Source organism: Gavialis gangeticus, unplaced genomic scaffold, assembly GCF_001723915.1.
Source record: "Gavialis gangeticus isolate Ggan-Ray unplaced genomic scaffold, GavGan_comp1, whole genome shotgun sequence".
NCBI classification, from domain to species: domain Eukaryota; kingdom Metazoa; phylum Chordata; order Crocodylia; family Gavialidae; genus Gavialis; species Gavialis gangeticus.
The window spans coordinates 64,097,230-64,112,082 of NW_017729004.1; the positions used below are offsets into that span (position 1 = coordinate 64,097,230).

At 39.0% G+C, this 14,853-nt stretch overlaps 1 protein-coding gene across 5 annotated transcripts in view; it reads left to right on the top strand.

Annotated features, from left to right (window-relative positions):
• The window catches only part of PHF14 (PHD finger protein 14), a 364,911-nt gene that overhangs the window by 76,548 nt on the left and 273,510 nt on the right, over nt 1-14,853 (top strand). For all 5 annotated transcript variants that reach the window (XM_019508488.1, XM_019508486.1, XM_019508485.1 and 2 more), the window contains exons 6-8: nt 4,745-4,856; nt 8,741-8,878; nt 13,860-14,006. In XM_019508488.1, the coding sequence (XP_019364033.1) occupies nt 4,745-4,856; nt 8,741-8,878; nt 13,860-14,006 (397 nt within the window). The remainder of the gene's footprint in view (nt 1-4,744; nt 4,857-8,740; nt 8,879-13,859; nt 14,007-14,853) is intronic.

Below are 14,853 nucleotides of genomic sequence, written 5' to 3' on the forward strand. Positions count from 1 at the left end.
AAAAAAAAAAAAAAAATGTTCTGTGGGTGGGGAAGAGTGCAATGTAGACATTGACAGGGCTGGCTGGGGCATAAGGGTACTTTATTGCAGGGGCTGCCTTCTGGCTAGCCCTGCATTTGAGCACCCTTGTGCCCCAGCCTGCCCCTCTGCAGCACGTGAGCTGGGTCAGAGCAGCTCTGGGCTGGCGGGCTGACTCCCTCCTCCCCCCGCCCCTTTCCAGTTCATTGCATGTGTAAAAATGCCGACTAGCTCATAGATTAGAGCAGGACTGTCCAACTTGTAATGCGTTGGGGATAAATTGCAACCCCTGGGCACCTGCCTGGCTGCTGGTCCCCCACATTGTTCTAGCTACAACAACAGCTAGAGCCTGTAGCATTGTTCTGGCTACAACAACAGCTAGGCATGTAGTGGGTGGGTGGAGGGAATGTCTGTGTGACATGTGGCCCACTGGCATGTGCTTCACCTTGTGCAGCCCATGTAGTATGTAACCCCTAGGGCCCCCATATGCCTAGAAGTTGGACAGCGCTAGGTTAGGGAACTAGTTGATGGCAGCCATTCACACTCTCATCCCAACTCTGTATAGGTCACAGCTGAATGTAAATTGACCTCTTGGATGGAAGGGGGCAAAAATGTAATGATGAGTATGAAGGGTCCCTGGCATGGTGTAATTGGGGCAAAGTGACTTGCTGGTCAGTAGGGTGAGAGATGGAAACAAGTCACTGAAAATAAAGGGTGTGGCAAGGTGGTCCACAGAGTATTTATGACAAAGCCTGGATGGATCAAAGATAATCTTTGTGTGCGCAATGTACTTTGCCTACAAAGAAAAAGCAATGATCAATGAAATTTGTGACTTGTACCAGTGATATACTTTGCAACGTGTAATTTTAACAGTGGGGCAGAAATTGATGTGATGGACTAATGATATTAAGGGCCCAAATGCAGAAGAAAAGTCCAGCTCCAACATTTACAGTGGTTAACTGTATCTGTATGATGTGCCATTTAGGACCCAATAAGTCAGAAATGATATCTAAAACTCTTTAAGCAAGCAAAAGATTTTGCAAGTTTTGATATCAGTTTAAGGTACGTTGCTTAAAAAGAAGGCTGTTGTTTGCTGCAGTAGTTCTATTTTGGAATTGACTTAAAGTAGGTATTTAGCAGAACACATTATAGTAGTTCAGACTTGTGAGACAGAGGCATGTAAAAGATGATAGTAAGGGTCCACAGTTTAGAGCCTGTCACACTGCTGCAGATGGAAAATTGTCCTGTGCATCTGTGCTGTATTATATTCTAGCAGGTGGGTGTCACAGTACTTTATGAATTTGTCTGACAATTACAGATATAGCCCTTCAGTCAGACAGCCTGACACCATTATCATAGCCTCAGGTTATGCTGTGTTTGAGTCGCTACCAGATACTAAGAATATGCCTTCACTGTAGTGAATGTGGCTTGTGTAGCTCTATACAAGTTAGCTTAACAGTAGTTAACCTGGGTGCTGCTGCCTATGTAGCAAAAGTTCAGTATAGGCTTGTGAAGCCTGTCCAAGAAGCTGGCTGAAGTTTCTGGCATTTAGTCTGAGCCAAAATTTATTGCTATGATTATACTGTTAGCATCAGTATCCAAACTCGTTAATTCACTGCTCACATGGGTCTGTCTGTGATTGCCATGTTCATATACCCTGAGCAAGACACTTGGCTGTATCCTAATTATCATATAAAATTGAGACAGAGAAATAGTTCCACGTCATCAGCAAATTAAAAACTCTTCACCCTTTACCCATTTGGGGATGTTCCTGATGATTTTGCATACATGTCACATTGGAGGTGTACTCACATACACAAGAGGGCCATTAAGACAGAAAAATAGCACCAGACTAGGAGCACAAGCCTGCTCTGCCCCAGACTTCTGGGTGACTTTTGGCTATGTCACTAGATCCACAAATGTTTACTATGCTGAACAATATGCATTGCTCTCGGCTTGGAATTCACAAGCTTTAGTTAGACACCAAGGGCATTTTTACACGTTCCTGATGTAGTGCTGGGCACTTTTAATTAGCAAGCTGTGTTGGATGAAGGTGTATAAGCGGTGCAGCATGCATCAGTTCTGAGAAAATGGTGGCGGTGTGCTTTGAACTAAAGCACATTGAATGTGTTTTAGTTCAAAGTGCACTGCCTGCCATTTTCTCAGTGCTGATGTGTGCTGTGCTGCTTATATACCTGCACCTGATGCAACACCAGGTGCATCGATTACGTGCTCCAGCAGACTCAGTTAATCGAGTCTTCTCTGATGCGCTGGATTTACAGCTCACATGCGTCAGTCTGTGATTGCCATGTAAGTGCCTCAAGGCTCCCAATATAAAGCAGGGGTAGACAAAATTGTGCCTTAAATCCTGCTTCTTTGGGGGACCTACTTAAGGCCTGGAAGAGGTGCTGCATACACGTGTTCAAATGATCTGGAAGAATGCTCCCTGTTTTGTCTCTTTTTTTTTTTTTTTTTTTTTAACCAGTTGAAAACCTTACACAGAGATGTCTGAACAGATATTTGAATCTGGAGTCCTTGGAGAGCAGAGAGCTTGCAGTGCTGATGCTGTGCATCCTGGGGGCCTCTGTGCATGTATGCTCTCTAGGCTCCCTTAGTCTGCTTAGGGACTATGAAAGAAAAAGACCCAGACTGCTCAGGATCACCCTGTCTCCCTGCAGCATAGTGCGGGGATTGTGAAGGTGGTGTGTTCTGTTCCTAGCTCAGCTGGAGCAGCAGAATCTAGTGGGTAACACACCCTTGGGGGGTAGCAAAACTCCCTGGCATACTGGAGCACTGTGCTGTGGCTTCTCTCAGGAGAGAACACATATAGACATTCACTCTCCTGGGAATGATTTAATCCTGGTTGTTCCTGGCTTATTTTTCTCCTTGGGTAACTGCTTTTGCTCTGGGAGAAATATCCTGAACATCTGTACATGCAGGACTTCTCCTGTTAAACCAGCTGTTCTCCCAGGAGAAAGAACGTCTGTATGGGAGGCAGGATTCTTTCTTGTGGCATTTGTCACTTTCACCTGATGAGCGGGGTATGTGCCCTGCCTCTAGTAGTTCGGTGCTTAGAAAAAATCAGCTCTTAGCTTTCACTTGATGTTTGACTACAGAAAAGTAATAAACAAATTCTTTTGTTGCAGAGAATCTAGAAATACCACAACAAGTTGGGATGTTTTAAACAATATGGCTTCCCATTTGAAATTTCTGGATTTATCTTGTAAATCATGTTTGCACTTCTAACAGTACTAACACTACATGGTACCCACCAGCACCCCTGAAAGGGTCTCAAGGCACCTTAGGGTGCTGTGGTACCCTTGTTGAGTATCATTAGCTTAGAAACAGGATTTCAGTGTTTGACAGTTGAGGGTTCAAACCAACTGCTCTTATCTCCCAGGGGACCGTCCCAGCCACCAGGCAATAGGCTATTTTGGGATTGAGTCACTCTGTCTGTTCTCTTGGTTTTTTTGTTGGTTTTTTCACTTTGTAATAAACGAATTCAAGATTTGCTGAGGTAGAGAGAGGGGAGTATTACTTTAACTTAGTGATTAGGGCATTCGCATAAGAGCTGAGATCTGGATTTTGATCTCTCTCTCTCCCCAGGACTGCTTCATGTAAAACTAAATTCTTGAATTGTAGGAAACCATCATGCCATTTATATAATAATACCACAGTTACCCAAATCCAAGATGATTTAAAATATAAGATGATTCTATGCATGTAAAATTATAATTTTGTTATGGTTTTCCATATGTAGAATGTAATTATTAGAGGATTGTCAGCGCTGTGGCAGGAGTGAGGGGCCAGAGCCCTGTTGTTTGAGGGTAAAATACTTCATCTTGGATTTGGGTGAATACGGTGTATGTGAAATGATTTTCACTATATTCCTTTAATAGTCCTTATCAAGCAAAGGTGTTCTATACTTTAATAAAAGATGTGATAAGTTGGAATGTACCAGCTCTGAGAATATGGTTTCCTTCTGAATATAAATATTTCTTGCAACTTGATATAATTTTATTAAAAATAAAAAAATAATAAAATATTTATTTTTTGGGTCTTGTTCATTAAGCATTGGTTTCCAAAATTCAGATAACTTTAGGCTTAATACTTCTACTTTCTTCTCTTGCTAATCCTCCCTTTTGTAAAGGAATAGAAACTCTGAGCCCTGGGATGCTTGTGCTATGTCCGTTTCATTTGTAGCAAATTGAGTAAAAATATACTATGTGGTGTTGCCTGTATCATTATTTGCTCAGTATTGTTGCTCTTGGGTCAGCAAATTTTGGGTGCCATTCATTGGAGGAAGGGAAGAGGAAGATAGGGTCTCTGTTGGTGCTTTGAATACCTGATAAAATAACCTCTTTTTCTTTTTTTCTCTTTTTCTTTCATAGTTCCTTTCCTACACTGCTCACCAGAGCCAGCCTAAAAATTGTGCAGTGTTTGAAGTGAACAGAATTAGAGAGAGGGGGAGAGATTTATTTTACTTAGACAAACAATGGATGAAAGACAATGTTGCCAGGACTTGTGTGTGAAGCGGTCTAAAAAAAATCGATAGGAGAGAAGTGAATGAGTGCACAATACACCTCTACCTCTTGCTTGCCTTATGGGTAAAATGTGGATGCTATTTTCACTTCCTTCTAAAGCTGGGAGCTGTAAATGAGGAGCATAGTGTAAGAGCAAAGCATTGTTGATATTGGTGATAGCCAAATTTTATCTGCTGTTGTAGGTGGGTCCATATCGTTTGTGCCCTATATGTTCCAGGAGTGGCATTTGGAGACATTGACAAACTGCGGCCAGTAACACTTACAGAAATGAACTATTCTAAATATGGTGCCAAGGTAAGATTAGAAAAGATATACTATGCGTGGATAATTGTTCTTTCTTTACACATGATATTACATATTATATTTTCTTGCTTTTTGTAATTCCGTTGTTACAAATATAGTGGAATTCAGGATGAAAAATGCAATAAGTTAGTTGTGTGTTGCTGCCTTTCTTTCCCTTCCTCTCTTCTCTTACTTCTCACTGGCTTGCCCCAGTTCCCTTGTTCTTTCTGAATATGCTAATTGCCTTTTTAAAAAATGTTTGTTAGTGGCAGTCTGCCAACATGTGAATGTAAGGAAAAGAGGTTTGTATGGGAATCAGAATAGTGAAATGGAAAATGATGCGTAAGAAGAAAGGGGACAGATGTACATTCAGTGAGAACTATTTTAGGTTCTCTGGAATCCTAAATTAACAATGGATTTTCAAACAGATTGCTGCAAAGCACATTTTAGACAAAAATTGAAGGACATCAGGGCCCCACCTTGAACTGAACAACAGCCCTTTTTTTCAAAAATAGACTTTTTTATGTGAAATGTAATTGTTCTTAGTCCAGTTCATGAGCGAACACATGTGAAAATCACACAATGTACCATCACAATTGGCATAAAACGGTACTCAGCAGATACCAAAGAATTGCTATGTAGATGGCCTATTCATTGTCTTACACTTGGGGAATGTTGTGGTGCTGCTGCTTTTCAGTGTTATGTGGTATGTAGAGGTAAGTTTCAAATAGGTACAAAGAATATGGAGATATTCTTAAGTGTCAGGTAACCTTTCACAAGCAGGAACTTAAAAAAAAAAAATCTCTTCCCCTCCCCAACAACGCTCCCTCCAACATTTTGTGGTAGGCTGATATACAAAATTGTTTTATGTATTATAAGTGGTTCTCTAATGAGCTTACAGGGACCTGATTAACAAGAACAGAAGTAGGAATTTGGGCATGTTCTAAGGGTATAAAAAGGACCATAGAATAAGTAGTCCAGAGTTATTAGCATTGTTATTGGCTTAAAGCAGTGTAATATATTGACAGGATGAAACATTAACTATAGTACAAATATTTTTTGGGTCTCACATGCAAATTCTGATATGGGTAATTATATTTTGCCAAAGTTTCCTTTGCAGCTTCACTAAATCACATGTTAAATGTATTGCCTAAGCATATTCTGTCAATCTTTGACTGTATCATTGTGCCTGCTGGGCATGGGTTCCTGTGTCTCTCGTAGTTCTACTGTACTATGGAATTTTTTTCTTTAACTTCTTCTCAATAAAGCTCTTCAGTCTGTTCTTAGTCACTTTATTATTGCAGTGGAATTTACTCTATGACAACAAATGTGTTACTCTCTAACAACATGTCACTCTATAACAACAAATATAAGGCAGTTTCGGGTGAAGTAATTCCTACCTCATCTGAATAAGTCCTAAAGTTGCTGAACTGTTGGATAATTTTCTAAATGAGTTATTGGACTTCATATGATTTATTGTGATTTTATTAGTTTTTCTGATTTTAAAATGGCAAAATACTTGGTCCTCATATAGTCATTTGTTGGAAATTCAGTGCATCAATTTTTCCCTTAATTTGGAAAGGTATACTTAGTCACAAAACAAAGTGACATGAGTATAACTTTGAACTTATCATGGCAAGGATAAAGAAAAATATAGCATTCCTGAAAAATTCCATTTGATAGATAATGATTTGTGTTCCACAAACTCATTTCTGTCTACATATTGCTGTAGAAGTTGTGTAAGATGATGTATTTTAAGTAGTTCTTTGTGAGTTATAGTTTAAAAAAAAATCCTGACATGAACTTTAAATCAGACTAGCTTGTTCATCTCCCATCTGTCATGTCTGACTCTTCCCTTTGTGTACCTAGTGTAGTCTAATTTTAAATGACTGCAGTGATCAAGGCTTTCATCATTTACTGTAGAAGACTATTTTACAACATTTGGGAATTTTTTCTTATGCTTAACCTAAATTTCTTTTCCTCAATTTCATTGACAAAGCTGAAGTGATCTTGAAGATTCAGTTGATGACCATCATAAACTTGTCTGCAGGAGCCCCACAGAGTCCCAAGTTTGTCTTCACTGTACTTCCACTTGCCCCTAGGAACATACTGAGGTTGCCCTGGGATAGCTTCCTACCCCAGCAAGCCTTAGCTCTGCTTCCTTAATACCAAACCCTGCAGGTGGTGAGGGACTTTCTGCTAGCCCCAGGTGGCCACCCTGTTGGGTTATGAAAGAAATTATAGGTCCCCCTTCCTGTGGAAAAGATTAGCCTGGAGTTTCTCTTGCCCACAAACACTCCTACAGGCAGTCAGTAAGGAGACAAAACCGCAAAAGGATTTATTTCATAGGATAAAAGAATTTCACAGGGAAAACTCACTATATATTTGGAGCCAGAAAAGCAAAAAAAGTAAAATTTCTTATCCTCTCATCTAGCTATATCTTGTCTTCTGAGGGATCTTCCAGTATTTCCAGAATTCAACTTCCCTGCAGATTCTGCCAGCTCTGACTGCTGGGGTCATTGAGCCGCCAAAGCTTGAGATTCAAAGAGCTCTATTCTATCTTAACAGTTTTTAACCTGCAAGCCAGCTCCCTCATCAGCATTATTCTAATTGTCCATGAATCATCAGAACTCTTCAGAAGTTTCTGGCCTCCCTGGCTACCTGGCATTCCTCTGGCCGGAGAGGCCATCCTCTCAGATGCCTTTGCTTATAGAGGTTGATTTCTCCATTACAGGCAGACAGTGTCTTGGGACACACCTGTCTGGGTCTGGGAGTGCCAGTTCTTCTTGCTCTAGAGTCACAATAGAAAGAGAGATTTAGCATTTCATCCATTCCCTTTCCTTGACAAGGAGAACCCCCATATCCAAAATCATAAAGATATATACAGGCAGCATAAAATAATCTATAGTAATAACTGTTACATAAATGGATATAGCATAACATGGGCTTTCCAGTGAGACTACACATGCCATGTGAGTACAGTAAACCACAAGAAAACATTCCTGGCACCCTGTGAACTTCACCCCACCAAAAAAAAACATACTAGGGTTTGTGACGATGACATCTCTGTCTGTAACTTTGGGGACACTGCATCTGATATAAACATTTCAGGAATAGTCTCTGTATTAGTGACTTGAGTCTGTTCATTCTGATGCAAATTGAGACTCCAGAAAACTGATTGAGATGAAAAAAAACCAACCCATACAATGCTTGGTGCTTCAGACAAGAATTTCCTTGTTGCTGACTCCAAACATCAGAGGTAGTAATTTACCTTGCTGTCCCTTTATGGGCACATTTTCTGTAAGGCTGTAACAGAAATGAGAGGGGATAACAAAACACCTGCAGGAAACTATGAAGTATGTGGCCTATCATCTTAATGCTTGTTATTCATTGATCCATGACTTTCATATATTCTCAGTGCTAATATGTTTCAATTACTGCTTGATAGTTTGGGCACTTCCTCACTCCTTATTTGTCATTTAACTAAGAAGATATAGATTTAAATATTTTTTTAACATTCCAGTACTCTGTAGAACACTGCTTGCTTATTTTTTCTTCTCTGAATTTTCTCTAGTTTGGGGGAGGTAACCAGTAACTCAACATTGTGTCAAACAAGTCTAGGTCCTTGATGTGTTGACAGTGCAGTATGCATCAAGTACTGTTTCTGTTAAATAGTTAAGATGAAGAGGAAAGTGGGGCACAGTATCTATTTGAAAATTACCTCTGCATACCTCAGAAGACTAAACTCATCCATCAATAAAATTGAATACAAGTTTTGCCTGTGAAGAAATCATCTACATTATGTTTGCTTTTTGCCAAATATCAAGTAAAATTATATTTGAGATCTTTACTGTACTGTTTACTCTGTACTTAAGTTTAGCTTTGTTTTGCTGTAGGAATGCAGTTTCTGTGAAGATCCTCGCTTTGCCAGAACTGGTGTCTGTATTAGTTGTGATGCTGGGATGTGTAGAGCTTATTTTCACGTGACTTGTGCTCAGAAGGAAGGATTGTTGTCAGAAGCAGCAGCAGAGGAGGTAGGTTTATGTTGCACATTTTATGGAAAAATATAAAATTTAAGTGTCATAACAAAAGTTTGGGTGGGAAATTTAAAACTGTGTATTATTTTGGTTTCCAGGGGCTGATGCAGGGTTATCAACCCAGTAATTTTACTGACAACCATCCTTTTTAATGACATACATCTTTACTAATATGTTTTAAATAATGTAAATGTAATTCTGCCAGCTGCTGGATGGCATTAAGAAGGATGCAATTTCAATTTAAGGCTATAATAACAGAAAGCTTAGATGTCAGTAAATTTGCAGGTTGTCAGTAAAAAAAAAAAAAAAGAAAAAAAAAATTAAAAAAAATTCTTGGGTTGGCTGCCCCGACTCTGACATGACCAACCACAGATGCTATCCCCACTCTAGTCTACCCCCCAGCAGAGGCGTAACGAGCTTTTCAGTGTCTGGGGATGGCAGGGTGATCCCTGAAGAATGAGCGGGGGAAGGAGAAAGGAAGAGGATTTTTCATAGTTGGTAGGGTCAGAAGAGATCCGAGGAGGTCATCAAGTCCGACCCCCTGCCATGACAGGAAAAAGTACTGGGGTCAAATGACCCCAGCAAGGTATTCATCTAGCATCCTCTTTAAGACCCCTAGGGTAAGAGCCAGCACCACTTCTCTTGGAAGTTGGTTCCAGATCCTAGCCGCCCTGACAGTGAAGTAGCGCCTCCTGATATCTAGTCTGAATCTGCCCTCTGCCAGCTTGTGACCATTATATCTAGTCACTCCTGGTAGCGCTCGGGGGAACAGGGACTCCCCCATATACGTGCTGGTCCCCTCTGCCTAGTTTGTAAATGGCCACTAGAACCCTCCTCAGCCTTCTCTTGTGGAGGCTGAACAGGTTCAGGTCCTGTAGCCTGTCCTTGTAGGGCCTTCCCTGCTGTCCCCTGATTATGCGAGTGGCCCTCCTCTAACTGTGTAGGTGTACCTGCCATGGTCTCCATTCTTTACTCCAAAGGCAGCTGCAGATGCTGTCATAACAGGAGGAACTCATGCTGCTGCTGCTGAGCCAGAGGCTCTCTGACAGCTGCTTCTCGTGTCCTATTCACAAAGCCTTACAGGTCAGTGGGGGGTGTCACTCCATACCCTGCTCCCCCTACTCCTTAGATACACTACGTGCCTTGGGGCTGTGCAGGGCTTCTAGGGCTGGGCATCCTTAGCTGGTAGTTATGTTCAGGTCATACCTTATTCCTCCTTGTACCTTTAATGCAAGCGACTGTTAGAGGTGTGAGATGGGAAATGGGACCCAGTGGCAGCACGTGGCTCATGTTGGGGGAAGTGCTGAGAAGAGTTCCATACAGGGTGCTGGGTTGCCTTCAGACTTCAAGTGGTGCTGCTATACTCCGTCTTTTAACATTGCCTACATTTTTTCCCCTGGGACAGAGCTTAAAGCTCCAGTGGCTCTGGGTGTTCACGGAAGGCTTTTAATTATTTATTTATTTATTTATTTATTAACAGATGGTCGTGGACAGGTGTTTTTAGGATGTTATCTTGTGGTGTCTGTAAATTTACTGTTATATGGCAACCCTGGTCTGATGAATGTTTATTTTAAGATGCTGCTATGAGAATATAAGTGAGAGGCTTTTTTGGTAGTCTGAGAGTAGCACTAGACTTTTCGCCAGATTTCTCCTGTTTAGTTTCACCAGGAAAAATTTCAATCCGTCAAGGTCCCAATTTTAGGCTTGACATCTAGCTATGGTTTTAAAGAAACCATACACCAGCTGAGGCAGGGGAAATCCATTTGTCTGTCTTTTCATTTTGTCCCTCTCTTTCTGGAAGTGCCTCTGTGTCAGGGATGAGAGAGAATGACATAGGTGTCAGATTTGGCAGTTTCATTGCAATTTGGAAGTCCCCCTGCTTTGCTGAATTTGCCAGTTTCAGCCAGATCCATCCCTTTGCGTTGTTTAAATGATATGAACAACATCAGCTGGGCCTGAGAATCTGGCCATGTTTCTATTCTAATATTTTGTGTATAAGTTTTTCAATATAATATTTATAAGTGGCTATTTTTCATTGTTATGTAGTGATTTCTGACTTTCCTTTAGACTCAACTTTTCCGGGTTAGCAATAATTTCATCCAGTTAAGGTACTGAAACTCCATTCTCTCTACACACATTTATTCTTATTAGTTTTCTTCTTAATAATATGAACTAAGCACTCCGTATGACAAAATATTCTATTATATCATTTGTTCATTTGAAATATTTTTTTCTGTCGAGTGTCCTGACCATAGTTTTGAGATAGCAGTTCACATTTTTATTTATATAATATACACAACAGAAAATAAATTATGTATGAATGAGTGAGAAGTACACATGCATATACAGGCCTCTTTGCCATTCATTATTGACAACGGAATATCTGCTTTTTATTTTTGGAAGAGCTGACCACTCAGACCATAATTTGCTTTCCATCAGAACTATTCACTAAAATAACTAGTTCCTGCAAGATGATGTTTTGGAAAGATAAATACTGTGCTTTGAGCTAAAATGTGTTGGGACTAATGGACTGGGTTTAACGTTGATTATTAAAGAAGCCAATTGTGTGAATTCCCACCAGTTTTATGCCTTTGGCATCTTTTTCACCTAAAAATGTGTATATCTTTAAATAGCTAATTATAAACAAGTATACTTTGTTGAGGTTAATCTGAGAGAGCTGTTAATTCAAATTTCTGTGGAGGTAAACTGTGTCACTTATTATCCTACCTCTGAAATCTAAATATACAGATATATACATTTAAAACAAAATGGAATATTATACTTGTCTGTAATGACTAAGTAGGTGTTTCCTGGCAGGCAAGAATAGTATTTTGTTTGTTCACTATTGTAGAAATGGAGAATTAGCAAGGATGTGTGGGGGGCAGAGACAGGCATGAGATCTAGTGCCAGATTTAATAAACCACAGTGACAAGTTTCTATCTTGAAAATAGCCTGGGTATGAAAGACTTTAGCATAAACTGTGAAGTTGCAGTCCATCTCAGTTTCAGCCAGTCTTAGTCTGCTCTGAAATCTACCTCTGAAATTTAAATATACAGATATATACATTTAAAACAAAATTGAATATTATACTTGTCTGTAATGACTAAGTAGGTGTTTCCTGACAGGCAAGAATAGTATTTTGTTTGTTCACTATTGAAGAAATGGAGAATTAGCAAGGATGTGTGGGGGGCAGAGACAGGCATGAGATCTAGTGCCAGATTTAATAAACCACAGTGACAAGTTTCTATCTTGAAAATAGCCTGGGTATGAAAGACTTTAGCATAAACTGTGAAGTTGCAGTCCATCTCAGTTTCAGCCAGTCTTAGTCTGCTCTTGCACTCTTCAGGCACTTAGGCCAGACTAAAAACATTTGAAGAAATTGAGAGAAAAATGAAACTGAAATAAAAATAAGTTATTTCCTTATAACTATAGCAAAGCATTATGTATAGAGTTTTACATAATGCCACTTTTCTTGGGAATATCAGTGTCTGGGTAGTGATCATCTTCTGTTCAGTATTTCTTCAAGAGAAGTTTTATAGAGAGATTGTGCATGCGTGCAGGTATGTGTGAAAGAAATATAGTTAAGGGTTTCCTTGCAGGACTTTTTCTGAAATGATCAAATATTCTGTTAAGCAGTTTGGGCACCAGAGTAGTCGATGGTTCTTGGAATTGATCGAACAGCAAGTAAGAACACTTCAGAAGGAATAAAGATGGTTTTTACATTAATCTTTAGTATTTAAAATATACCAGTAAACGTATTTTTATGAATTGCTTCAAGGGAAAAAAAAATCTGACATTAGATCTGAATGCCTAATCTTCATCAATTTCAGTACAGGAAATTGACTCAGTTTTCTGATCCCTTCTTCATGACTAGTGAAATCATAATGCTGTAAATGCTTTTTTGTGTGCTGCTTTATGTTGCTGTTTGAATTGCCGATAAAGCCTTTTGCATAGAAGATTGTTCTGTTTTCTTCTCGTTAACTTGCAGAATTGTAGAACAGTGAAGTGCCTTGAATGTTGGTAATCAAGACTCATAGCAGAGATGATATCTTTTATTAGACCAACAAGATTTTTGCAAAAAAATTCTTAATTAAGAATTTTTTTGTCTAAAATCTTGTTGGTCTAATAAAAGATATCATCTGTACTACGAGTCCTGATTGCCTTTTCCTTTAGACCAATACAGCTACAACCTGGATACCTGACACACTGAATGTTGGTAGGAGCTTTCTCAGTGCTCTGTAACTGTGAGGCTTTAAACAACTTTTTAAAAATTGCATATGCAGTGAATATGTACCTAGAATAAATTTTGTATATAATTGATATTTGAATAGTATATTAAAGTTTTTCACCTAAACTATCAATTGAGAGTATTTTATGTAAATAAATCTGTCTTTTAAAGTTAAACTTTTGAAGTTGACATTGACTTTTTAAAAACTGAACAGTCATTCTTTGTCCCCAACAGTTTAATAAGTGTACTTTTTGTGTGTGAAAACAAAGTAAACTTGAAACTATATAGTTTATGAATTTGGGAAGAAAACTAAAGTTTTGTAATAAATTGTGGTGTTTCATAAACTGTGGAGTATGTAAGAAGGAAGTACTGAGCTTAAATAACAGTTCATTTAAACTAGTGCAGATCTCTCACCTGCATACTCTTAAACTAATTTAAACTTGGCTTATATCACCTTAGTTTGATTTCTTGATAAATTATGTAAAACCAGTATGCCCATTTAAAAATCTGAATGTCTATACAAGGGTTGCATCAGTTGAATTCAATTGTTAAACAATAAAAGAAAAATTAACAGAACTGATTGCAAGTTTGTGTAAGCGAGACCTAAAAATACTTATTTCTATTAAAGTTATCTATTTGAATATGTGAAATGGCTTGCCAGAATGATGGCTATATATTCTATCATATCCTTTTTTTCTAACTAGAATTATTTTCTTTCCCCTCTCATCTCTCTCTTTGTTACTGAAACAGGATATAGCAGATCCTTTTTTTGCTTATTGTAAGCAGCATGCAGACAGGCTAGACAGAAAATGGAAACGGAAGAACTATTTGGCTTTACAGTCTTATTGTAAAATGTCCTTGCAGGAAAGAGAGAAACAGCTCTCGCCAGAAGCACAGGTACTGTATTAATTCCGGAACTGCACATGTATGAATCTTCCATGTTTTAATAAGAATGGGAGAGGAGAAGGGTGGAATTGTTGTATTTAAAAATGAAATTTGGAATACACTTAATGGCATATGGTTAATGTGGCAGTAAATTATCTTTAGGTTGTACACTCAAAAGAATCAATTCCTCCAAAATGTAATATATGAAAGTCCTTTCAACTAAGCTTCTGAATTGAAATAATCCTGACTAGTTTATTATAGTAGAACAACTTCTAATTCTCCTTTAATTCTGTATTTTTTAAGGAATCTTAAAATAAAAATTAGAGGAAATAAGTAAAAGTAGCGAGGAGTTAGATATTTTGCTATGTGCTTGTTAAAGAAAATTCTTCAGTTTTTGTAGGTGGTAGCATAAGTACAGTTAAGGTTGCAGAATACTTTCTTATTGTAAGCCTTTTTTCACTTGCTGCAGAACTGGTTATGATTTTACTTGTGATTTCCTTACCTAGTATCCAGGGCATGCTGTGGGGCTTGGCTCAAATTCAGAAGAAGGAAACTGTCTGGCTCTGTTCTGAGGTGGGGATGGCAGAGAAAGATTGCTGGCAGAGGGACAGCTGAGATGAACTGCAGGGGAGAGTAGGGATGTTTGGGGAAAGAGAGAAGCTAGAGATGTATGTAAATAGTCACACACATTAGGAGCCTGTAACCAGTAGAAAACAGTGCCTCATAATGTGGAATAGAATCTGAAATCCTAAGCCTTAATACTGTATGTTGTCAACTGCAAGTTGACCAGCATGTTAAGTCAGCCCTACATTTTCTGATAGAATTTTAGGGAAAAGTTGTTTCTCCCCCCCCCCCCCCC